General features: G+C 42.5%; 1 protein-coding gene across 2 annotated transcripts in view; it reads left to right on the plus strand.

Moving 5' to 3' along the window:
• GRIP1 (glutamate receptor interacting protein 1) overlaps window positions 1-25,649 on the plus strand; it is a 606,542-nt gene that overhangs the window by 568,451 nt on the left and 12,442 nt on the right. For both annotated transcript variants that reach the window (XM_061639804.1, XM_061639805.1), the window contains exons 18-21: window positions 234-373; window positions 2,633-2,818; window positions 16,179-16,335; window positions 19,752-19,854. In XM_061639804.1, coding sequence (XP_061495788.1) covers window positions 234-373; window positions 2,633-2,818; window positions 16,179-16,335; window positions 19,752-19,854 — 586 coding nt within the window. The remainder of the gene's footprint in view (window positions 1-233; window positions 374-2,632; window positions 2,819-16,178; window positions 16,336-19,751; window positions 19,855-25,649) is intronic.

Here is a 25,649-nt window from a genome sequence, read left to right on the forward strand (position 1 = left end):
GTTGTTGATTATGATGAGAATTGGTTCTGCCACTACCTCTGAAAAGATGGCCAGATGCACATAGGCTTACCAGCAAAAATTTCTAAGTAGCTGCATTCATCTTACACATTTTAAATTAAATGTGAAGGCAAAGGAAAAATGACAGACCATTTTGCTTATCTCGTATACATAAAATGTTTAGCTTAGTTTCTTTTTTACTGAACTTCTCATGTTTTATTTAACTCATGTTTCAGGACAGGTGCAATTCATATCGGAGACCGAATCTTAGCAATAAATAGTAGCAGTCTGAAAGGAAAACCTTTGAGTGAAGCCATACATTTGCTACAAATGGCAGGAGAGACAGTCACCTTGAAAATCAAAAAGCAGACAGATGGTGAGTGTGTCAGGTATTAAACAGATGTCATTTCTACACCATCAACAATGTTTAAATGCATATGTGCATGAAAATGGCACTTGGCTTATAGTAAATGTATGTATAGGAATGCAGAAACAAATGCACAGATAAAAGAATGGAGCCAAATGGTTAGATAGAAGTACTTCAAAGACTTAGAAGTTGTTGCAGACACCAGTGCTATAATGGAGCCAAATAAAACAGGTATCCATTTTCAGTTTATAACAAGTAGTGTTATATACAAAATTTGGGGAGTAAGATTTTTTTTAAAAATATCACTGAGTAACAAACACTACATAAAAATGAACATAATTCTCCACTCCACGGAGGACAGAGAGGGACAAATCTGTTTTGAGCATCACAGTTCATGAAGGATATAGACAAACTGGACATCAAGAATTGATAGCAGAAGATTTTAAAAGGCAGGAACACACAAACAAAGTGCACATGTTCTGCCTAAGCAAAAGGGATGGGATATGTTTTCACAGAATGCTTTGTGAATGCTTCCTCCTTTGGGAGGAAGGGCAGGATATAAATTTAATAATAATAAATAAAAAATATGCAGAGTTTTTTCAAGTTTTTAAATATTGCAAAAGGGGGGGGGGAAGCAGCTGTTTGCCACATCCCCTAAGGACATGATAGGAAGTAAATGGCTTACATTTATATAAAGCAGATTCAAACTAGCATAGAGCAGTTTGTCAATGACACAAAATCCTGGGGAAGAAGGCAGAATTTCTCTTCTGAGTAGTTTTCAGGGAGAAATGGACAGGCATTTTGCCTCAGGGAAGGAAATTAATTTACATGATACAGTATATTGGGCTCCCTCTAGTTGTATTATCTGATGTTCCTGTAGATTTTGTATTCAACAATGTGCAGCTATTTTGTAAAACTGCTGCACTATAGAATCCCTATTAGCTAGACAGTTATTCCAAATTTCTGGGTTTCTAGATGTATTCACTGATTTAAAAATACATTTGACTGTATAAATCATTGTCAGTGGCATGTACTCATGTTCATTTATTTTTGTTTGTTCATTTATTTTTGTTTGTTTGTTGTGATCTGTGATCAGACTAGCCTCCTGAAGGATAACCACTATCGCTGCTGCTGTAATAAACATGTACAAGTTTTCGATTGACTCTTGTAGACAAATACTAGATAGTGTCCATGATTACTAACACATTCCCCTCCCTGCCCCATACCATTTGCTAGTGTCCAGTTCAGTTTTGAAACAGTTTTCCAAGATTTGGGGGGTTTATATTAGTGAAAGAATGGGTGCATATCCACATAAATATTTATGTGGCTCTTAAGCACAGTGGGGAGGAGACCCTGTCTGGGAGTCCAGAATCTGTGAGTTCAAATCCCCGCTCGTGTCTCCTGGGTGTAAAGGGCCAGCTAAAGATCACCCTCATAGTGAGTGGCTCAGGGGTTACGGGCCCTGCCACCTGTGCAGCCGTGGGCAAGCTGCATAGTCCCAAGGAGCCCAGTTGCCCCACAGCTGGCAGTTGCAGACAAGGAAGGGGCTGGCTTGTGCAGCTGTGGCAAGCTGAGCAGGCCCTAGTCAGCTGGGGAGGATTAGCCTCAGAGAGAGGCGATTGTAAACCCCCTCTGAATACCGCTTACCATGAAAAAAACTAAGAAAGGCCGGGGACGGAACTGGCAATCCCACCCCATATATATGGTCTGCCTAGTAAACGTCGCAAAAGTCACCCTAAGAGTCGGAAACAACTCGCACTACAAGTGTGGGGACACCTTTACTTTTTTAGTGTAGCCATAAGTCGGGATTGACTTGAAGGCAGTCCATTTCCATTTAAAAAAACAAAAACATCAATGCAAGATTCTCCCTATCAGCAAATCCACCACCACCATTCCATGCGAGGGATTATTCTCTATACATCCTTCCTTTCAAAGTGAAATTAAGTAGACCAGAAGCTGATTGGTCTGATGAATTTTGTCATTACTTTGACTTGTATGACCCAGCCACAATTACAAATATGAGAAAAAGCACCCTCCTCTATTAGGTTTCTACAGACCTCAAGAAACTGATACTTCACTTCATCAGGTCTGATGCTTCCTTCACCAGGAGGATGTTGTTCCAACTACTCCATAGAGATATTTGTCATTATACAGTTTGTTGGTGTGAGCTTTTGTTGGCAGAGTGTCCTTTCATGCAAATGAAGCTGCATTTATATTTGATTTTACAACAAACTTCTAATACTTCTTCTGCCATTTAATTCCTACTAGCATCAAGTCCCAAGAAGTTTTCTGCCTCGGGTCACTTAAATGAACTGAGTGATGCTGAAGACGATACAGCCACCACACAGAAACCAGGCAAACTGTCAGAAATATACTCCACTACTGTCCCAAGTGTGGATAGTGCTGTAGAATCATGGGATGGCTCTGGAATGGATAACAGCTATGGAAGTCAAGGTGGGATCATGCATGTCACCTGGCATACTTAACATGGGAAACAATTCCATCGCGAGACCTTTGAAGCTGGCTTTGCTCGGCCTCTGAGGCAGTCTCAATTGTATTGTATCTGTCTCACTAAGACAGCACACTTGAGCACATTCTGCTGCCTCTTGCATTCAGCTAACCTTGGTCTCACTCTTTCCTGACACCGTGACAGGTTATAAAGCATATATCAATATACTAACAGCCTTCTGCTAGTTTTACTGTTGTCTAAATAGCCAGTCCATAGCTCATCCACAGCTAAATGGGTTTATCCTTCAAGCCGAGATTAATAAAAGATGCAGAAGGTGTTTCATTAATTGGAACATCTGAGGTGCATTCGTTGTGATTTTTAAGCTGACTGTGGTAAAGATTTATTGTAAACTGCCAAAGGGGGAGCATAAAGAGATTACTCAGTGATTTGTTACCCTTTTGTTTCCCCTTCATCCCTTGACATTAAGATGTCAGAGGGCTTTCAGAATAATAACTGGTTTTAGGAAAGGTTCTGAAAAGTGGGGGGAAAGAACAAGAATGGCTTTTCTTTTACCTCTGCAAAATTTCATGCTTACTTTTTAGTATTTGATCCTTATTTTAAGCTTTGTCTTTTAAATATCAATGTAAAACTTTGAGGAGGCGTGTTTTTAAAAACAACGACTTTGGGTGGAAAATGAGGGAAATGATTTTTTTAAAATTGGGATATCAGGCCACTGGTTTGCATGATGACATCTAAACAACAGATGGGAAAGTAATTTTTCCAAAGAAAAATATTTTCCTTTCCTTAAGCTTGCACATTTCTTCAACTGTATTTTTGGACCTATTCACCCAACTCACTTTCTCCTCTGTGTAAGGAGATGTAACCTTTTCTTCGCTGCATGATCATGTGAAGACACAGAATTGGGAGCAAGTCTGTGAATAGAGACATCTGAGGATAATGGCTCTTTCCCAGCCATTGTGATCATGGGAATTGTGTGCTGTATCTGTGCTCAGGGCACTTCCACCCTTCTGTTTTTCCACATGATTTTGGACACACACATGGCAGGCTGTGAAAAGATATCTCCAAACTGGGTGAATGGCAACAAAATGGAAAATGAGTTTTAATATAATTAAGGGCAGAATGATGCATATTAGGACAAAAAATAAATTAGAACTTCATATACATACTAAACTAATTGTGACTGTCTATGGAAAAGATCTTGGGGTTGTGATGTATTACTCGATGAAATGGTCAACTAGGCATGCAGTAGTAGTTAAAACTACGAAGTCCACATTCACACAATTTGTTGTTACAAGATGTAGTGACGGTCTTAGCTGAAATAGCTTTAAAGGGGTATTCATGAAGGTCTATCAATAGCCATTAGCCATAATACCTCAATGGAGTTAGTATAGCTCGAAAAGATAAACAACAGAGAATTTGCTGTGTCAAATAGTGGGCGATGAACTATTTCTTTTACGCTTCTGGAAATATCTGATTGGTCACTATGGGAAGCTTGATGCTATGCCATATGGGCCTTTGGTATGATCTAACAGGGTTCTTTTTTGTGTTCTTATGAGAATGGTCTGCATTGCTCATGTAGGGAATCAGGTAACTAGGTGAACAATAAGACCCTGTGCTTTAATGTGGATGACCATGTGCTCAAAAGTTCCCACAACAAACCTCCCCAACATCTTTGGTTATTGTGCTGTTCCACAGAGAAAACAAGGCAGAGTCTGGGTAGTCATGTCCCCCAAACAAACTGTGAACAGTAAGCCAAGAACAAACCTTGATTATCACTCATGGTTGGTTTGGAGAGAGACCATGAGCCTGGATTTGGCAATAAGACAAACAAGACTCTGGGCTTGTTTTCTCTGTAGAGCAGAAGGAAATTTTTTTAGTAAAATTTGTATTGTTAATCTTTCTTTTAAAAGCATTTTTACAGTTGAATGTTACAAATATAAAATACTATTTTAATTTTTAAACAGTAGTAATTCGGTTTATTTTTATTTGTGTGCCTGAGCTCAGTTCTACGGATATTTATTCCGTGTCCCTTCTGAAGAAGGCAACTCTTAGCATGCAGCTATCATTTAGTTTTTGCAACATTAAACAGCACATGAATCATGCACAGCTCTCTGCAGGCCCATTTGTACACCCATTAAAAAATAATGAAATATTGAACTGTTGAACATTTTCTAAAATGAAAATAGTTCTGTAAGTTCCCATGGAATGTTCAACAACCCATCATTGGGGGCAGTATGGCTCAGGTCAAGACAATGGAGTGTCCATGCCTCAATAATAGAAATCAAATTCAATTCAATAGTTCAAGTATAAGGTTGTGCATGGGGGTGGAGAGGGAGGGGGGAGTTTTTGGAGCATTGATTTATCACAAGATGTCTATTAGTCCAAGAGCTAGTGTAAAAAAAAAGCAACCCTAAGTCGTAAGTTACAAAAGTGTTTGATATCTAGACATCTTTTTAAAAATGCAACGTTTCCAAAACTGTCAATCTTATGAGCAATTGCTGGGGCCTTTTTAGCAGATGGAAGTCCCCCCCCCAAAAAAAAACTTTCTGGGGCCATTAATTAACTCATAAAGTACATGAATGAAATATGCTGTCTCTGTTGGGGAATTGTCCAATTGTGGAAACTATCCAATCTGACTTTGTTGGGGTTTACCCATTTCATGCATTACAAAATTATAGTTAGCATGGATTTTTCACATTCCGCAATGTTACATTGAAAATACCCCCCTTCCCATTCTGATGCTTCCCATAAACTCATTTCAAAACAAAACCTTACAAAACGTATAGTCCTAAACTCAGAAATGCTTACTTAACAGCCCTCTCAATTTTCATGCCAATACACAGAACAGTCAGAGAGAATCGAGAATTCGAAGTGTAAAAAGAGAAAGAGAAAAACCAGACCCCTTTTGGACTTTTTTCTGTCAAGAGTTCTCATAATCTGTTGAAATTAAGTAAAAATCAGACATGTTCACAGAGTACCTGTAATCCTATTACTGACCTTGCCTCATACACTGACCTTCATCTTCTGCAGTTTAAAAGTGAGAAAAATACCTAGCTGATTTTTAATTAATTTAAGAAATGTAGCATTAAAGTTGATAAGCCTGGGCATGCTCAGTAAGAAACAACTGTCAGTGTTCTAAAAGCCAGACTCACAGCTGCTGGGCTTGGCTAATCAGGGGGCCACACCAGACTTTGATTCCACTTGAGACAGTCATGGCTTCCCCCAAAAAATCTGGGAAGTGTAGTTTGTGATGGGTGCTGAGAGGAGACTCTTATTCCCTTGACAGAGCTCCAGTGGCGAGAGTGGTATAACAGTCAGCTGCTCTGATTGAAGCTCTGTGAGGGGAACAGGTCATCTCCTAGCAACTCTCAACACCCTTCACTAACTACACTTTCCAGGATTCTTGGAGAAGCCATGACGGTCTAAAGTGAAATAAAGGTCTGGTGTGGATGTGGCCAGGGACAGTTTTGGTTTAAATTTGGGTGAGAGGCTACATGTGCCTGCTGTAGAATAAAAAGGTGGGGAAAACCCTGAAAAGCAATGATACTGTTCACAATGTTTTCCTTTGGGAAAGGAAAGGGACTTCCCCTGTGCCCAGTGCCCACCCACCCAATCTCCTCCCCTCTTCTCCCCCTTCCTGCCCTCCTCCTCCCCCTGCTCCTCCCCCAGGTCAGTTTCAGCTATCCTAAGCATGATTGCACAGGAGTAAATCCCACTGAAGTAAAAAAGCATGCAAATGATCAAACCTGCCATCCCCTCCTCCTTCCTCCAATCCCCTCCCTCTTGCCCTTTCCCTCCCCTCCCTTCCCCCTCCTCCTCCCAGTCCCCTCCCCTCCTCCCTCCCCCATGGTCAGTTTTACCTATCCTAGGACTATGACCTGGGAGACCAGGGTTCAAATTCCCACACAGCCATGAAACTTACTGGGTGACCTTGAGCCAGTCACTGCCTCTTAGCCTCAGAGGAAGACAATGGTAAACCACCTCTGAATACTGTTTGCCATGAAAACCCTATTCATAGGATCTCCATAAGTCGGAATCAATTTGAAGGCAGTTCATTTTCAAGCATGATTGCATGGGAGTAAATCTCACTGAGCTCAATAAACATGCAAATGATCAAGCCTGCCCTCCCCTCGTCCTCCCTCCTATCACCTCCATTTTGCCCCTTACCTTCCCCTTCCTTCACCCCTCCCCCTACCCTTCCCATCTTCCCCCTACCCTTCCAATCCCCTCCTTTCCCCTCCCTCCCCTTCTGCTCCCCTCCCCCTTCCCTCCTTCCCTCTACTCTCCCTTCCCCCGCCCCCATGGTCAGTTTTACCTAACCTAGCCATGATTGCACAGAAGTAAATCCCACTGAACTAAATAAACATGCAAATGATCAAACCTGCCCTCCTCCCCCTCCTGCCTGCTCCCATTCCCCTCCTCCCCTTCCCATCCCCTGTAGTCAGTTTCACCTATCCTAAACATGATTGCAGGGGAGTAAATCCCACTGAACTCAGTAAGCATGCAAATGATCAATCCATTCTCAGCAAACTTGCACAGGATCCCATTTCTTACCTCCCAGATTAAAAAGGAGAGAAATTCACTAATAGGCAAAATCCTTGCAGTTTAAGAACATACCTATAGCGAACAGATATTTCTATCAAACTTTTAAAAGCAAGGAAATTGGGCAGCTGTAGTGAATGCACCAGGGGAGCAGGAGACCTGACCTCCTCTCTGAGATTTTGGACTGCCCTACAAATTTGTCAAAATGCAAACACAATATGGGTTGGTCTTTCACAGTCCAATCCACTTCTTGTATATCTTGCAAGAATTTGGGAGCATGTGCATCTGAGCATATGGTGAACACCTGCAATCAGCCCAAGTAACAGAAACAAGACGTGTGCTGTGCTGATCTTGTTGTAGCAGGGAGGAAGCAACAATATTAAAACAGTTGATATAGTTCAGATAGTCACTTTAAATATGTTTGATTTACTTTACCATTTTAGTGAAGTTTCCTATAGTAAATCATTATCTTTTGCTTCTATTTCTGTGAATATGTGAAGTACAGCAACAGTTTGCAAAGATTACACTAAAAAACCTCCAAAAACAATTGTGGAATAATGGCACTGACTACTGAGTGTCTCAGCTTGCACAAGATAAAACAATGGGATGTGAAATATATTCTAGCAAACTTCTAGGTGTGCTCTATGTTTTTAATTGACCGTGCCCACCTTTCCTTAAGTAGTTTAAACATAGCAGGCTAAAAAAATTCATCTTGGGCAGGCCAAGTTTGTTTTTTCCAACAGCTAGAGTCATTGCTTAAGTAGCAACATATTGTAATCAGTCTGATTTTACATCAAATGGCAGTTTCAGATTCAACTGTGAAGGCGCCCAAAATAGAAATAGTGAATAACCTCCAGTTTGAAACACAAAAGGCTGTCTTCATCATCATATGACATTGACCAATAAAAAGGCTTTGAAATAAATAAAAATAAATTTGACACAGATTTCTAGGATGAATGAGAGAAATATAATTTTCTAGGTTAGATACTCTGTAGAAACAGTAGTAACACAGGAATGAAGCAAAGTAACAAGAACACCAACAAAAATACAAACATGTAATTCTCCATCTTTGGAGATGGCAGGTGATGCCACCACTCACCATATGCTCAGAGGCACATGTTACCAAATTCTTCCAAGCTATACAGGAAGTGGATTGGACTGTGAAAGATCAACCCAGTCTGGGTTCAGGCCTGATTATGGGAATGAATTGGCCTTAGTCGCCATGATGGATAATCTTTATGAGGAGAAGGACAGGGGGAGTGTGACCCTGTACTCTTACTTGATCTCTCAGTGGCGTTTGATACCATTGACCATGGTATCCTTCTGGGCTGACTTGGGGAGATGGGTATTAGAGGCACCGTTTTAGAGTGGTTCCAATCCTATCTCCAGGGTCATTTTCAGAGAATAGCATTGGGTGATTGCCTTTCGGCCCCCTGGCAGTTGTGCTGTGGGATGCCTCAGGGTACCATCTTGTCCCCCATGCTGTTTAACATCTATATGAAGCCCTTGGGAGAGGTCATCAGGAGATCTGGGGTGAGGTGTCAGCAGTATGCTGATGATACCCAGCTCTATTACTCTGTAACATCTGAATCAGGAGAGGCCGTGCAAGCCCTGGACCGCTGCCTGGACTCAGTGGTGGGCTGGATGAGGGCCAATAAACTGAGTCTGAATCCTAGCAAGATAGAGGCGCTGTGGGTTGGTGGTTCCCAAGTTCAGATAATTGGTCAGTTGCCTGCTTTGGATGGGGTCATATTCTCTCTGAAAGAGCAGGTGCATAGTCTGGGGTGCTCCTGGATCCATCTTTGTCACTAGAGGCCCAGATGACCTCCATGGCTAGGAGTGCCTTTTACCAGCTTTGGATGGTAAGATAGCTGTGGTCGTTTCTGGACCAGGATAGCCTGACCACTGTTGTCCACGTCCTGGTAACCTCCAGGCTGGATTACTTTAATGCACTCTTTGTGGGGCTGCCCTTGAGGTTGGTCCAGAAGTTGCAGCTGGTGCAAATTGCGGTGGCGAGACTGCTCACTGGGGCAGGGTATCACCAACATGTCACCCCGCTGCTGAAAGAATTACACTGGTTTCCCATTTGCTACCGGGCCAAGTTCAAGGTTTTAGTTTTGGTGTACAAAGACTGTCTTATCGCTTATATACCCAGTTGATCACTGCACCCTGCAGGTGAGGGCCTCCTGCAGATACCATCTTATCAGGAGGTCTGTTCCACACAACATAGGAAACATACCTTTAGTGTGGCGGCATCTACCCTGTGGAATTCCCTCCCCTTAAATATTAGACAGGCACCATCTCTGTTATCTTTTCAGCGCCTATTGAAGACCTTCCTCTTTCAACAAACCTTTTAAGTTTAGACCTTATCCCAGTCTGCTTCTGTGCTGGAATTTCTTTTTTAATATGTTTTTAAAACTTTTTTTAAAAAAACCAATGTTTTAAATCTTTTTTTAAAAAAAATCTTGAAAGCTTTTTTAAAAGATGTTTTTAAAGTTGTTTTGTTTTAATGTATTTTAAAGTCTGTTTTTAGTGCTTTTGTTTGCCGCCCTGGGCTCCTGCTGGGGGGAGGGGCAGGATATAAATCAAATAATAAATAAATAAAACCCAAATTGTGTTTGCATTTTGACAAATTTGTAGGGCAGTACAATATCTCAGAGAGGAGGTCAAGTCTCCTGCTGCCCTGGTGAATTCACTATAGCTGCCCAATTTCTCTGCTTTTAAAAGTTTGATAGAAATATCTGTTGGCTATAGATACATTCTTAAACTGCAAGTTTCTTTGCCTATCAGTGAATATCTAGTCTATTTTATATGGGCCAGCCCCAAATTAGACCATTTAATATGATCCAAAATTTTCATTGTTCTAAATTGGTACTAAATTGCATGTTGGTTCTGAAATTATCAACTACCTTAGCAATAAAGTTAAAGTAAATAATTCTTTTTGTTTGGCATCAGGAATGCAAAGAATGTGTATGGGTGCACACTTTCTCCCTTTCTGTCTTTATGGAGGAGGATGGGGAAGGATCAGTCAGAGAGAATAGTTCCCATACCAGTGTTTCAATGGTCTGAAAAAGGGTGGCAACCTCAGGTCTGATGTGAGGAGAAAGACTTACAATTTGTTTTAATCAGTTTTGTGTATTTTTTTCCTTTGGTTCCATTTACCATAACTTTACAAAGTTACCTAATGTTTGGGAAATGATGGGTAATGTTTCCATAACTGATAAATACAAAGAAACACGGAAGTGGTGTTTGTTACTTAAGGGGTCTGGGTAAAAGTCAGAACCAGTAGAATTAATATGGATCCACTAATTTGCATGATTTTACATGGGTTTCCCCCAAAAAACACCATCAAATACAAACTGACAGTAATAGACTGTGCAGTAAAAATTACTCAGCTGATGCTTCCCAACACCACATAAAATACTGCTACAAGGCACAGATTGTCATAGATCTTCATGGTTTTTATATAGAATGATAACAAAACTACCAACAAATCACAGAACGCATCTCTGGACAAAGTAACCTATGATTTGATGGTGGTTTTGAGGGTGGGATATGCAATATCAAGAGTATCTGTTTTACTGGATTTGATATGCATATGTATGCATGCCTTCTTAATGTTACTGTTTTTTATAATGGATGTATGATTTTATTCTGCTTTATTTTATATTATTGTTAGTACTGTCTGTTGTGTTGTAAGCCGCCCTTCTGCTTCAATCTGGAAGAAGGGTAGGGTATCATTGGCTCCATGTATTGTTACCTTACAAAGTTATCTAATGATTGGGAAATGATGGGTGGTTTGGGGTTGAAATGGGGAATAATCAGCGAGTGGCTCAGTTGGTGGATAGTTCTGCCTTGTGGAAGGAGGCTGCACTAGATGGCTTTTCAGCCCTTTCTGTGCTGGTATTCTATTTTTCTCATTAAGTATTTAACACTGCATCAAGCTGTCAGCTTGAATGGCTTTAGTACATGAGGAAGAGAAGGTACCTCTGGAAAGGGAACATTTCCCTCCACCAGCAGCAAATGGGAATGCTCTATCCTGTAATCTTTGCTTTTAGTTAATTTGCATTGAGATTATCATGTGCTTCACTGAGCTGCCTATGCTGATCCTTACACAGCTATTTTATCTATAGCCAAAATTGTGTATAGATTGAAGTCTTTATGCTGTCAGTCATTAGAATATGAACATGATGGTTTTCAAGATAGCTCATAATTTTATAACATAAATTATAAAATCCATTCTAATATGATGTTTGTGCTCTCTTGGCATACTGTTTCCATTTCAGTTTTTAAAGTGTTGGCTGATTTTTGTCCAGCTTTTCCAGCTTAATTCAAATTCAGTACTTGTCTCTGTTGGATGGAGACAAATTTAATACTTTTCAGTGGTGGCCCCCCAGCTGTGGAATGCGCCCCCCAGAGAGGCATGCCTGGCTCCTTTTCTATCCATCTTTAGGTGCTAGGCAAAGACCGTCCTTTTCACTCAGGCCTTTGGTATGCTGTCTTAGTCCTTTTTGTTTGGGTTTTAAATTTTGTATATTGTATGTTTTTAAATTCGTATGTTCTTAAAATACGTTGTAAGTCGCCTAGAGGCCATTAGGTGTGAGATGACTAACGAATTAAATAAATAAATAATACCTGCTAAACATGCTAAATCTTATTTGTAGTCCAAGTACAGCTTAAGTGGAAGTGGTGTCATTTCCTTTGGTTTTCTTATTAACATGATAGTAAAGTATAGCCTGGTCTATAGGACTTTGTCATACTCCCACTTGTGCTGTATTCTCTGCTTTCCAGGATCCCTATCTCCCAACTCCCTACCAACCATGCATTCAGCAGGTGAATACAGAAACTCGCACACCGCAGCATATTTTTGTGGTGTGTGAAAACCTGTGGGTTGCTTGGCAAGATGGCCCACCTGGTTGCTCGAGGCATCAGTGTGAAGGGCAGGTACTAAGGTGCTTCTTCCTATGGCTGCTGCTTGCAAGTCTCAGAAAAAGAGAGGCGGAGCCCTATTGCAGCCACAGTGAATTATTTGAGTCCCATTACTTGCAACACCCCTTGCAACGCCACAAGGGATCACAGTGCAGAGGACAAATCTGAGAGGCTGATTTGAATGGAATTCGCTGTGCAGTAAATGCACATCTGCTCCCTACAATCCATAGCCACTATTAACTTCAGCCTGAACCACAGTCACTATTAACTCCTCCCTTGCCCACACTGCATATAGGATGATTGCGGGACTAGAGCAGGCACATTTTTATTACAGATGAAGAGGAATGTTTTTATTACAGGAAAAGAGACACCTGCATTTTCAGCTTACCAGTATTCTGCTTGTACATCAAACCAGTAGTATGATATATTACCATGCAGATGTGCCCTAATCTCAAATGCCAGCCTTCTGTCTGAGTAATTGTAAAATGGCAATAATTTTCTCAGTGGCCTCAGATACCTATCCCAAAGGCAAGTCAATAGAAGCAGCCAATAACAGCTGTCACCTTAAGCAACCACTAGTAAATGGACAAGGGAGTTGTGCTAAAGCAGGATAAAGAGATTGCAAAGAAGCTAAATGAATTCTGTGCATCTGTCTTTGCAGTAGAGGATATAGGACCAGGGGTGTAGTTGTCCAGGGTCTCACAGGGCCTTAGACCCCTTAGTTTTTGGGGAGCAGGGTCCCAGCAGGGTCCCTTTGTCTCCAGCATCCTATGAGGCAATCTGCATGAAAAGGGAGTGTGTTAACCACTGAGAAGAGCCTTCTAACGTGCTTCCTTGTCCTTCCCTGTGTGAAAGGACGTGAGTCAGCCACTGAGAAGACTCTTTTCAGTAGCTAGCATTCTTCCCTTTCATGCTGATTGTCTCCTAGGAATGTCTGTTATTGTGGGAGAAGGCATTAACAAGGATCTTATTCTTAATCCAGCAGGAAAAAAAGGATGTCTGTAACTATCATGAAGGGACCCTGCACCTCTGAATTTGCTATTACAATACTGTATAGGACAAATCCCTATGCCTGAACTAACGTTTGCAGGAAGGGAGTCTAAAGCAGATAGTGGTGTCAAGAAATGAAGTTCTAGAGTCTGGGTCTGGATGGCATCTGCCTGAGAGTTCTCAAAGAACTCAAATGTGAAATAGCTGATCTTCTAACAAAAATATGGCACTTGTCCTCAGATCTACCTCCATACCTGAGGAATGGAAAATGGCCAATTTAACACCAATCTTTAAAAAGGGATCCCAGAAATTACCGGCCAGTTACCTGAAAGTCTGTCCTAGGAAAACTAGTAGAAAGTATTATTAAAGATAAAATAACCAAGCATATAGAAGAACAAGCCTTGCTGAAGCCTTTCTGCAAGGGTAAGTCTTGTCCCACCAACCTATTAGGGTTCTTTGAGAGTGTCAACAAGCATATAGATAGAGGTGATCCAGTGGACATAGTGTACTTGGACTTTCAAAGAGCTTTCAAAAAGGTACCACACCAAAGACTCCTAAGTAAGCTCAGCAGACATGGAATAGGAAAAGTCCTCTTGTAGATCAAGAACTGGTTTTAACAGCAGGAAGCAGAGAGTAGGAATATGTGGACAGCTCTCCTAATGGAGGGATGTAAAAGTGGAGTCCCTCAAGGACCGGTATTGGGACTTGTGCTTTTTATCTTCTTCATAAACAATCTAGAATTAGGAATTAGTAGTGAGGTGACCAAGTTTGCTGATGATATCAAATTGTTCAGGGTCGTTAAACAAAAAGAGACTGTGAAGAGCTCCATAAGAACCTCTCCAAACTGATTGAATGGGAGGCAAGATGGCAAATGTAATTTAATGTGAACAAGTGTAAAGTGATGTATGTTGGGGCAAAAAAAATCTCAGTGTCACATATGCTCTCATGGGGTGAATGAGACCATGGGACTGTAATGGATAGCTCAATGAAGATGTTGACCTATTGCGTGTCAGCTGTGAAAAAGGCAAATTCCATGCTAGGGATCATTAGGAAGGGTATTGAAAATAAAACTGCTGATATCATAATGCCATTATACAAATCTATAGTGTGACCACATTTGGAATACTGTGTACACTTCTGGTCAAAAAGGATATTGTAGAGTTGGAAAGGGTTCAAAAAAGGGCAACCAAGATTATCAAGAGGGTGGAGCAACTCCCCTATGAGGAAAGGTTGAAGCATTTGAGGCTTTTTAGTATAGAGAAAAGGCAAGTAAGAGGTGGCATGAAAGAGGTTTATAAAATTATGCATGGCAAATAGGGATGTAGTCATCTGGGGTCTCGGTGGATCTTAGACCCCTTTCCTTTTTAGGAGCAGGGTCCCAGCAAGGCCCTTATGTCTCCAGCATCGTACAAGCCAATCAACATGAAAGTGGTTTGTGTTAGCCACTGAGAAGAGTCTTCTAACATGCTTTCTTGTCCTTTCCTAATGATGGGAGCCAATCAGAGTGAAAGGAGGTGAATCAGCCACTGAGAAGACTCTTCTCAGTAGCTAACACTCTCTTCTTTCATGCTTATTGGCTCCTATGGATGTATATTGTTGTAGGAGAAGGCATTACCAGGATCTCATTCTCAACCCTGCAGCAAAAAAAGGGGGAGGGAGATGTGGCTGTGACTAACATGAAGGGACCCTGCACTTCTGAATTTACCACTACACTACTGCTCCCTCTCTCTTTCCCTCACGCAGCCCCTAAATCTGTTCTGGGGGTTCTCCCAACCCTCTGGAGCAGATTTGGGGATGGTGTGGGGTACATATGGGGGGAGGGGGAAATCCTGGGCTCATCCACACAGCAATTTACTATGTGTCTGGTGCTACTTGCATCCCCTTTTAATTCACATGGTTCATATGACTTTGCAGGCAAGGAAAAGCTATCACACAGTTTTCCTCTTTAAATGCATATTAACCCAATCTGCTGATAATGCAAAAAGGAAAGGAAAACCAGTCTCAGCTGTGCTGCACTCCTTTGCTTCAATTTTTTTAGTGGGCGGGCTCTCTAATGCCCCATCGCCCTCTCCCTCTCTCTCTGCCACCTGCAAGAGCTGCTGCTGCTGCTGCCTACTTTGCCTTTCGCTCCCTCCCTCCCCCCCATCTGCCTTTCACTCAGGCTTGGACAATGGAGATGAGGGGGGGGTCTAGTCAGTTTCATTTTTTCTTGTCAATTGCACACCAAGGCTTGAACCGAAGGGAGTAAACATGTAAAATTAGAGGGTGGGACCACAAGGAAACAGCAACACTAATCCTTCCCAGAGGAATACCTACTTATGTGAATGGAAAACAGCGGATTGAAAGCTACCATTGAGCAAGAAATCTATAGCGATGGTAAAAGCAGTGTCTTTAGTATAAAGTTAGGCTCCCATGTGGATAAGCCCCCTGTTGCACTGGTGCTAATCCTTGAGCTATTGAAAGTATTTTACTGAATACCGCCCATAGTTTGCTGTGAGACATGTTGCCAAATCCATTCCCAGTCTTCGTCTAGAATATTTTGCCTCATTTCTTTGTCCCAATTATTCTGATATGAGTTCTTTGATGGCATGTCTGCCAGGTCATTAGTTTCCACAGATTGAGAATACAAAATGAGCTATACTCTTGGGAAGTATTGGGCCTTGGCTCAAATCAGTGCTTAACCACGGATTTACTAGATAATTCTGAGCAACTCTCAGAGCCTCAGCTCTACATCTATAAAATGGGAACAATAGTGGCTTAGCTCACATAGGTGCTGTGAAATATAACAACAATAAAATAACATTTGCATCAGAAGTATGATATAGTGTTGTAAATATTTTCCTGGTTTAAAGCATCATGTCATAAAAACGATTAATATTTTAGGTCCCAATTATCAGGCTTCAGGATACAACTTCAATACATTTGAATGGAGGAGTCCAAAACAAAGGGGCAGTTTGTCCCCTCCCAACAGGCCCAGAACCAATCCCTTCCATGATGCAGGGCTAAGTGATGATGAATGGGATAAACCAGTAGCAAGCAGGTAAGTTTTGTACCAGATACTCATTCTAAGTTTACAGTGACAATGAAATTCTTTGCCAGTATGCCTCCTGTCTGGGTTCAAAATACCAGTTGCCAGTTTGTCCTCTAACTACTGAGATATTTTCACTTCATGTTGCATGAGATTAGGTTAGGTTGACATTCATGAAAACTTATGATGCTGAAAGCAAGATGTGTGCTTTTTGAAATTCTATGCATAACAGGATAGATAATTGACTCTTGATGCAAATGCAAAGAATAAACTGAAAAGGTTCTCCTCTCCCTTTGGATGTTGTAAGAGTCTTTCGTTTCCCTTCTCCTGTTGCCTAATCTATTTTCATACACATCTTCATTTCAAGTTGAAACAAATGCAGATTCATACACACATCTTGGTAAGGACAGGTTCTTCATTATCTATGTGGTGTGTGATTGCTGTTTCCACATTGTCGGTAGTCATGCTGCCTCTGAAGAACACACAGGGCAAGTAGATGATGCAGCTGCTTAAGCATCAATATTGCAACTCCTTGGAGGCCAACCATCTGATGTGTCAAATGTTACTGATGATAGTGCAATTCTTTAGCAACTATCATCATCATCAATTGTCTCTTACTATAAAAGTGTTTTGTCTCAAAGCGACTTTATTAACTACATCCTACAATAACATAAAAATTACCATCTAAAAACCATCATTCATCTTGGGGAAAACTCCAGCCAAGAGAACTTGTTTCTAACCAGGACAGAATATATTAATGTTTTGACTCCTCAATGCCTTTTGCTTACTCTGCCAAATAAGGAGCCTTGGGCCCAAAGCATACATAATGGCAACAGACCTATGTCTTGAATCATGGGTCTGCCCAATTCATGTAGAAAATGTGTGTGCGGGGGTGCAAATTAAAGGCCTAAAGCACGCAAGTGGGAGTGCTGAATCTTCCCCTCCACTTGAGACTTTTATTCTGTAGCCCCTTCCGCCAGAGTCTTGTCTTCCAGCTAGGCTCACTTCCAGCATAGAGCCTAACTGGGAAGTATGCCTAGCTAGGAGAAAAGCATTGAGGGGAAAATGTTCAGCACTCCCCACCCATCCACCTCTTTGGCTCTTTAAATTACACCCCATCCCCTCGGCAAACCCAGTTTGAAGAACTTGGGGTTTGCCACTGTCACAAAGATTTTGGGTCAAAATTAAAAACTTAAGTGCTCTCGTGCTGCTTTCTTGCAATGCTCAAAAGAATCTACTGACAGTGCTCGCCCTACAAGAGTTTTTTCTATAACTTTCAGATAGACATTATTGCCAGTTTCTCCAGCTGGCCTACAGTCTAATCAATGTCCTTAGTGTTGATAGTGATTATAGCCTGGCTTGAAGAAACCCTTTGCACACATTCCCACCCAAATACACTGTTTCTGACAATTATCTTAAGTGTCCTCGTGGAAAGTGACCTACTGCACTGTTTTGCCCATAATAACCCTAAAGAAAGGTTTCTTAGTTTGTCTCTGCTGATAATGAAGATGTTCCACTGTAATTGAATCTGATCCGAAACCTGTGGTAAATAGCACTCAACCGCAGACATTTGTTCCCTCAGTTGATTCCAAGTCTATCTCCAACTTATTTTCTGAGTTAATGATTCCCATACATGCATCTCAAAATGGATTCCAATTTATTATAAGCATCCAGCCAGCGCTATGCATAGTCTGAAGTTTCTAAGCGATTCTGAGCTTTCATCTCATTTCTTCTTGACTTGAAGAACTGTAGGGTGCTGCCTTATTCTGTTAAACTGAAAGTACCTTTGATCAATGGTAGATAGGATGCAAAGCAGAGGTTTACCTACTCCCTTGCGTACACTACCAGCCTCCACATGCCAAGTAAAGTCAGTACGATAATCCAGCAGTTGACTACTGTGTGCCTCAGGTAAATCAAGAGCTGTGTTCTGACTAACCCTTCAATAAACATGGATTGAAGGAATGGGGGGATTGCCCCCCTTTTCCCATGTATACTTCAACACTTAGTGTCAGGCTGAGCGATCCTATGGCTGGGAATCCAGAGGCCCTAAACTCTGTCCCTGATCTGCAAGCAGTAGCCCTGCATCACATATACCATCCCAGCGCTTGAGGGAAGGGGGAAATCATTTCCTTACCGTATGCTTCCTCCCATGGGAGTCAGAAGGAGAGGAAATACCTATGCCAGATCCAATGCTGGCATAGATTTCCAGCATATTTGTAGGTGGCTCCAGGGAATTAGAGGGTGGGATGGGATCCAGTGTAGGTGTACCCTTCCTTCATGCCTCCTACACCCCAACCATGACCCCACTCTTGAACTTAACTTGCCCAGCAGAGCTGCTTGGCCACAGGAGCTTTTGCACAGCCCACCAAGGCATTTTCACAGGCATTTTTTCAGCAAAGGTAGTGGATCTGGACTTCAGAAACCCTCTACTTTACCCTAATGCCCCTCAGCCAATGAACCAGTGAGTATAGGATTGTACATCTTTAGGGTGGACTGGCAATTGCAGTTGTCATTAATAATTGTAATGATTGAGGACGTGAAATTTCTTCCAACTTAATTTGCATGAGCAAAACTTCCCGTCCTTCACAAACGTGTCTGCATGTGTGGCCTCACTATTTGTATCAGTTCGTAAACATGGACTTGCAATGAAGATTGCTGCAATAAATGTAGGCCTTGAGACAAAGCTTCTCTAGCCTTGAGAAGAGGGGAGATATGATAGCACTCTTCAAGTACTTGAAAGGTTGTCACATAGAGGAGGGACAGGGTTACCAACTGTACTCTTTTAAGAATACATGTACTCTTTTTGAGATGGTGCAACAGCATACTCTTACTTTTCACTTATCGAAGCCAAATGTACTCTTTTTGAAATGACAAAATGATGGTAACCCTAGGGCCAGGATCTCTTCTCAATTGTCTAGAGTGCAGGACACAGAATAATGGGCTCAAGGTACAGGAAGCCAGATTTCAATTGAATATCAGGAAAAACTTCCCAACTATTAGAGTGGTACAACAATGGAAGCAATTATCTATGGAGGTGGTGGGCTCTCCAACACTGGAGGCATTCAAGAGGCAGCTGGACAGCCATCTGTCAGGTGTTCTTTAACTTGGATTCTTTAATTGAGAAGGGGGTTGGACTTGATGACCTTATAGGCCCCTTCCAATTCTGCTATTCTATGATTCTATGATAGGCTCGGGTTTGTGTGAAGTTTATTTACAGACCACTTCTGTTGGTTAATTAATCCTCTATGCTGTGCATCAATAATTATGCTCACGTTCCATAGCCTTGACTGGCTGGCTTGCCTTCTGCCCATGCTCATCCTTTGTTCAGTACTGTTGTTACATGTGTGTTATAATTTATAAGCCAGTCCTATGAAGTATACTGCCAGGTTGCTTTTGCAATTTAAGCAAACCTTTCTCTATGAATCTAGCTTTGCAGGTGCCCCCGAGACTGACCAGGAGGAAAATTTCTGGTCTCAAGCACTGGAGGACTTGGAGACTTGTGGACAGTCAGGAATTCTGAGGGAATTAGAGGTAGAAAAAAATCTTAATCCTGTAATATACCAATTTCTTTTACAATTAACATTCATTTTTTCTGTTTTTTCCTCTTTTTTTCTAAGTTTGCATTAATCTCACAAATTCATTTTAAAGCTTTAACCCCCCTTTCCACAGGACAAGGCTGACAGGCGTCTGTGTTTGAGAAACATGACTCTCTTGGTACCTACCCTTTATGTTTATATTTTGCTTGTGCAGCTGCCTTCCCTGACCGCCCCCCTCCCAACCTAATCAAGCTGTTTTCTTTCATGGAACTGCTGCTGAAATTATACAAATGTATGTGCTCAAAAGCTTCTCCTGTGCTACTGCTGGCTGCACCTGTTTGCAGGCTTATTTTTCCTTAGCAGCAGCACATCCCATTCTCTTCTAGCTGCTTTTACACAAGGTTTTCTTGGCATGTATATCTTGCAACAAAACTGAATCTGAATTAAGGAGAACATAAACGAAAAGCAACTCAACAAGTTTTAAAATAGGACTCACCAAGTGAGCCAAGATAACTGTAAAAGATTTGCAATTTTTTTCCACATTGTAACCTGATGTTAATCACAGCTGTGAATTCCACAGTCACACCAAGAGGCTTGCCTCAGAAAAGCAGAGTACCTATACATCTGCTTTTTCAACAGAAATGAATGGACTTAAAGAGTTTTAATATTTCAGAAGGGCAAGACCTCAAGAATTTTCTTTTATGTTCTTTTAAATTCCTTACGTTGCAAAACTGGCAGAGTCTCATTTTCATTTTTATGTCATATTGAAGTCCCTGAGCAACCACAAGGAATGTGAATGGCATAACTGGGTAAAACTCATGCAGCTCAAGTTGATTGCATAGCCTCAGAATTATGGCTTCTGTATTGCACGTCTGTTTACTTTAATGTGGATCTGATCTATGTTTAGTTGCCATTCAGAGGAACTTAGGAAAATGTTGTGGCAGTTTGGTTTAGCTCTGTCTAAGGCATGGTACCTCAGGCTTCTCTTATGGATTTCCTTCCTGATAGCACAGCAAATGGGTATGGAAATAGATAACAAGAGTGAATGTTTCAGTAGGTTGAAAAGTGAAAAATTAATTGGGCATTCGCTACCCTAATTGTACTTAGCTGCCTTGTCAGCACTTCTGTGAGCAGGAAACAGCTGTGCAAATTATATTGTCGAAATATGACACTTGTTTCCCATCAATATAAATTTACTTGTGCTCCTCTCAAAGTATCATTCACTTTTCTTTAATAATGGGACCCTTATTTTAATTTCTCAACAATAAGAAAATAAATTTTGAACAGTCTTGCTGTTGATACAAGTCAAGAACTAAATATGGATGCTCATAAGTTCACAAGAAAAAAAGGTTTAAATCCCCACATGCTTGTTTGTATATTTAATTCAAAATAGCAGGCGGTATTAGGGATAAACACTCTTCTTTGTGTGCGAACATAGGAACTGCTTTACACGAAGGGCTCATCCACACATCGATTTAGTGTGTGTCTGGTGCTACTTGCATCCCTTTGTAATTCGCATGGTTCACGTGACATTGCAGGCAAGCAGAAGCTAAAACGCAGTTTCCCCCTTTAAATCCACATCAACTCAATCCAATTAAAATGCAAAAAGGAAAGGAAAAACTGTCTCAGCTTCACTGTGCTCCTCTGTGTAGGTGCTTTGCTTCTATTTTTTTTTTAGTGAGCAGGCTCTCTTATGCCCCATTGCCCGCTCCCTCCCTCTCTTCCGCCCACAAAAGCTGCTGCAGCCACTGCCTGCCTTGCTTTTCACTCACTCCCCCTCTAATCAGTTTCACATAGTTTCATGTCAGTTGCACCCTAACACTCTCCAGGCATCAGCCAGGAGAGGCTTGCAATTGACAAGAAACAATGAAACTGACTTAAAAAACCCTCCCCTTCTCCATTAGCAATATCCATACTCTGGAGGGAGTAAACATGTAAAATTGGGGGTGGGCCCAAAAGGAAACAGCAATATTAAACCTTTCCAGAGGAACGCCAACTAGTGTGGATGGAAAATAGCAGACTGGAAGGTAGGAAGTGTGAACCTTGCAAATATATCGCAATGGCAAAAGCTGTGTCTTTAATACGAAGTTTCGCTCCCGTGTGAATGAGTCAGAAGTTAGGCCATTTGCCCATTCATCTCAGTATTGTCTACACTGACTGGCAGTAGCTCTTCAGTATTTTAGACAGGAATATTTCTCATCCCTACCTTGAGCTCCCAAGAATTGAACCTTGGAATTTTTGCATACAGAACATATTCTCTATCATTGAGTTATGGCTCGTCCCCATACATTTGCTAATCTTCATGGAGAAAAGGAAATTCCCTCCCTCCCATGGTCTGTGGTCCAAGGGCTGTAAACATGGAATGGTTGTTGGCATCTGGGGTGAATAAATGAGGTAGCCTAGGACCCTAATAAAATTATCAGGCACTTGGCCACTGATAATGAGCAGCTTTCATACAAAAATTAAAGAGGAAAATCCTTAATTATGGGGGGGAAGCCAAAAATACCTCTGCAAGGTTGAGGGACCGATTAGGATGGTCCGCCTCAGGAGGCTGATGGATCTGGATGGTTTCCTGATGGCTCTTGGAGATTTTCCTGTCACCATGGCAGGTGATTCTGTCGAAGCCCTGGTTGACCTCTGGAATGGGGAAATGACCAGGGCAGTGGACACGATCGCTCCTGAGCGTCCCCTCTTACGGAGTGGAGCCAAACCAGCTCCCTGGTTTACCAGGGAGCTGGCGGCGATGAAACAAATAAGACGGGGAGTTGAGTGACATTGGCGGAAGACTCGGTGTGAGTCTGACCAAACACGGGCTAGAGCCTATCTGAAGGCCTGCTCCGTGGCAGTGCGGGCTAAGAAGAAACTTTTCTTTTCTGCCACCATTGCATCTGTTGGGAGCCATCCAGCAGAGCTGTTTCGAGTGGTCAGGGGTCCTTTAAACTCTGGCCCCTGGGAGGGTAATATAGACCACTCAACAGCCCGCTGCCAAGAATTTGCATGGCACTTTGCAGATAAAGTCGCTCAGATTTGCTCCAACTTGGACACTAAAATTGATACAGTCTCAGGGGATGTAACTTTGGCTCCTGCTTGTCCAATAATAATGGATTCCTTTCAATTTGTACAGCCCGAGGATGTGAACAAGATCCTTGGAGAGGCGAGAGCCACCACATATCTGCTGGATCCTTGCCCTTCCTGGCTCATCAAAAGTGCCAGAGGGGGACTGGCTGAGTGGGTGAGGGGAGTGGTTAATGCCTCTTTACAACAAGGCAGAATTCCATTGTGCCTAAAAGAGGCAGCTCTACAGCCTTTGTTGAAAAAGCCCTCCCTGGATCCCTCTATAATTGGAAATTATCGGCCAGTCTCCAACATTCCATTTTTGGGCAAGGTAATAGAGCGTGTGGTGGCCGCCCAGCTCCAGAGATTCTTGGATGAAACAGATTATCTGGATCCATTTCAGTCTGGTTTCAGGCCTGGTTACGGGACAGAGACAGCTTTGGTCGCCTTGGTGGATGACCTTCGCAGAGAGCTGGACAGGGGGAGTGTGTCCCTGTTAGTTCTATCGGACCTCTCAGCGGCTTTCGATACTGTCAGGCCCAGGATGCAACTCAGAAACCAGTCCAGAGGTTGTAGTTAATTCGTGTTTTATTAGGGTAATGTCCAAACAAAGACTGCGCTTTCTCATGAAGCAATACAGGGATACAGGTCCTGCGACATTGGGAGAAAGTTGACAGAGCAAGGGGCTGCTTCCCGCCTGTTCTTTAAGAAGGGGCTAAACAGGTGCGCAGCCTTTCGCTCCTCCTTAACTCCCCCTCAGGTACTGCCCGCCTTCCCCCCCTTCTCTCCTGTCTTTTCAACCGTCTGCGTGGTGAGGGGGGAGGCATCACCTCCTCTTCTTCTGAAGTGTCCGATTCCACTATGGGTGATAAAGAAGGAGCTGAGGGTAAACCATCTCTCCGCCTTTCTGCTGTGATCAGCCCTCCCTCTTGCTCTGAGCTGCGGAGAAGGGAGGGCCTGGGAATGTCTGGGGGGGATTCTAAAACTTCAAGGCTCTCAGGCTCCCCGTTGCTAGGCGACCCTATCTCTGGCATGTCCTCTGTTTCGGCTTCGCTCCACAGAGGGTAAGTTCCTCCCTCCTCCCTCTGCCAGCCATCTGAATCCTCTCCTTCCAACCCCCCAGGAGCCCAGCTCATCCTCCCGACACCATCCTCCTTCTCAAGCTGTGCCCCCCTCCCCCTGTCTGGCTTGGGGCGGTGAGGAAAACGTTGATGGAAAAGTTTTACTAACTCTGGAGCATGCACATCATCTGCATTTTCCCATGATCTGTCAGCCACCCCATAGCCCTTCCAGTGAATCAAATACTGCAGCTTGTGGCGTCTGATCCTGGAATCCAAGATTTCCTCAACTTCAAACTCAAGCTGCTCATTTATCAGGAGTGGGGACCCAGGAGGCTCCTCCGGCCGCAGCTCACTGGGAGGGGCAGCTTTCGTCAAGAGGGATCGATGGAACACAGGATGTATTTTAAACGTGTCAGGTAGCTTCAGCCGGTACGCCACGGGATTAATTTGAGTTTCTATTTCAAAAGGACCCACCCTTTTGTCTTGTAATTTTCTACATTTGCCCGGCATCTGGAGGAAACGGGTGGACAGCCATACCTGGTCTCCTGGTTGAAGGGGGGGGCCCTCCTTCCTGTGCAGGTCAGCAACTCGCTTGTACTCTGTTTTGGCTTCGTTTAACTGCTGTTTCAGTGTTTGTTGCGCCGCTTGCAATTCTTTTAGGAAGTCCTCAGCTGCCGGTACCAGCATTCCTTCTGAGCTGCTTGGAAAGACTTTAGGATGGAATCCATAATTCGCGAAGAATGGGGTTTGTTGAGTGCTGGAGTGTAGAGAATTGTTGTAGGCGAACTCTGCAAAATGCAAATATGATACCCAGTCAGTCTGTTGATAGGACACATAACTTCTTAAATGTCTTTTCAAAACGGTCTGGGGGTGATGGGCAGAGGAGAGTTTTAATTGCGTCTGCAACTGTTTCCACATTGCTCTCCAAAATTTGGCTGTGAACTGAGTTCCTCGGTCTGAGACTACACTGTTTGGCAACCCATGCAGTCGGTAGACTTCTTTGATGAATAACTTGGCCGTTTCCTTAGCCTCTAAGGCCCCTGCACAAGGGAGGAAATGCGCCATTTTGGTGAGTAGATATACCACGACTAAAACGGCTGTCATTCCTTGGGATTTGGGTAGATCAGTTATAAAATCCATGGAGAGATCCTTCCAGGGTTCATGTGGGACAGGTAGCGGTTGTAACAGTCCTGCTGGTTTTCCTGTTTGTGTTTTTGTCCGCAGACAGACAGAGCAGGACTTTACATAGCTTTCAATATCCCTACGCATTTTAGGCCACCAGAAGTCCTTGGCCACGTTCTGAATGGTCTTGTAAATCCCAAAGTGTCCCGCTGTGATGGAATCATGGCACTGGCGTAGGATTCTGAGCCTTAATTCTCCTTCTGGCACATATCTGGCTGTTTTGAACCATAATAGTCCATTCAGTGAAAGGTTACTTCTGAGTCTTGACTTTGTCCCATCTCCTGCCCATATTTTAGTACGTCTGCATCTTCTTGTTGTGCCTTTTTGAGTTCCTCTTCCCACGAAGACTGGCATGATCCCAACATTAATTTCTCTGGCGGGATCACGTACTGAGGCTGGTCCTCGGATTCGCTTTCTTTGTACTGTGGCTGTCTGGATAAGGCATCAGCTCTCTGGTTTTTGGCTTGGGCTTGGTAAGCGATCTTGAAGTTAA

This window comes from Rhineura floridana, chromosome 8 (assembly GCF_030035675.1).
Source record: "Rhineura floridana isolate rRhiFlo1 chromosome 8, rRhiFlo1.hap2, whole genome shotgun sequence".
Lineage (NCBI taxonomy): Eukaryota > Metazoa > Chordata > Lepidosauria > Squamata > Rhineuridae > Rhineura > Rhineura floridana.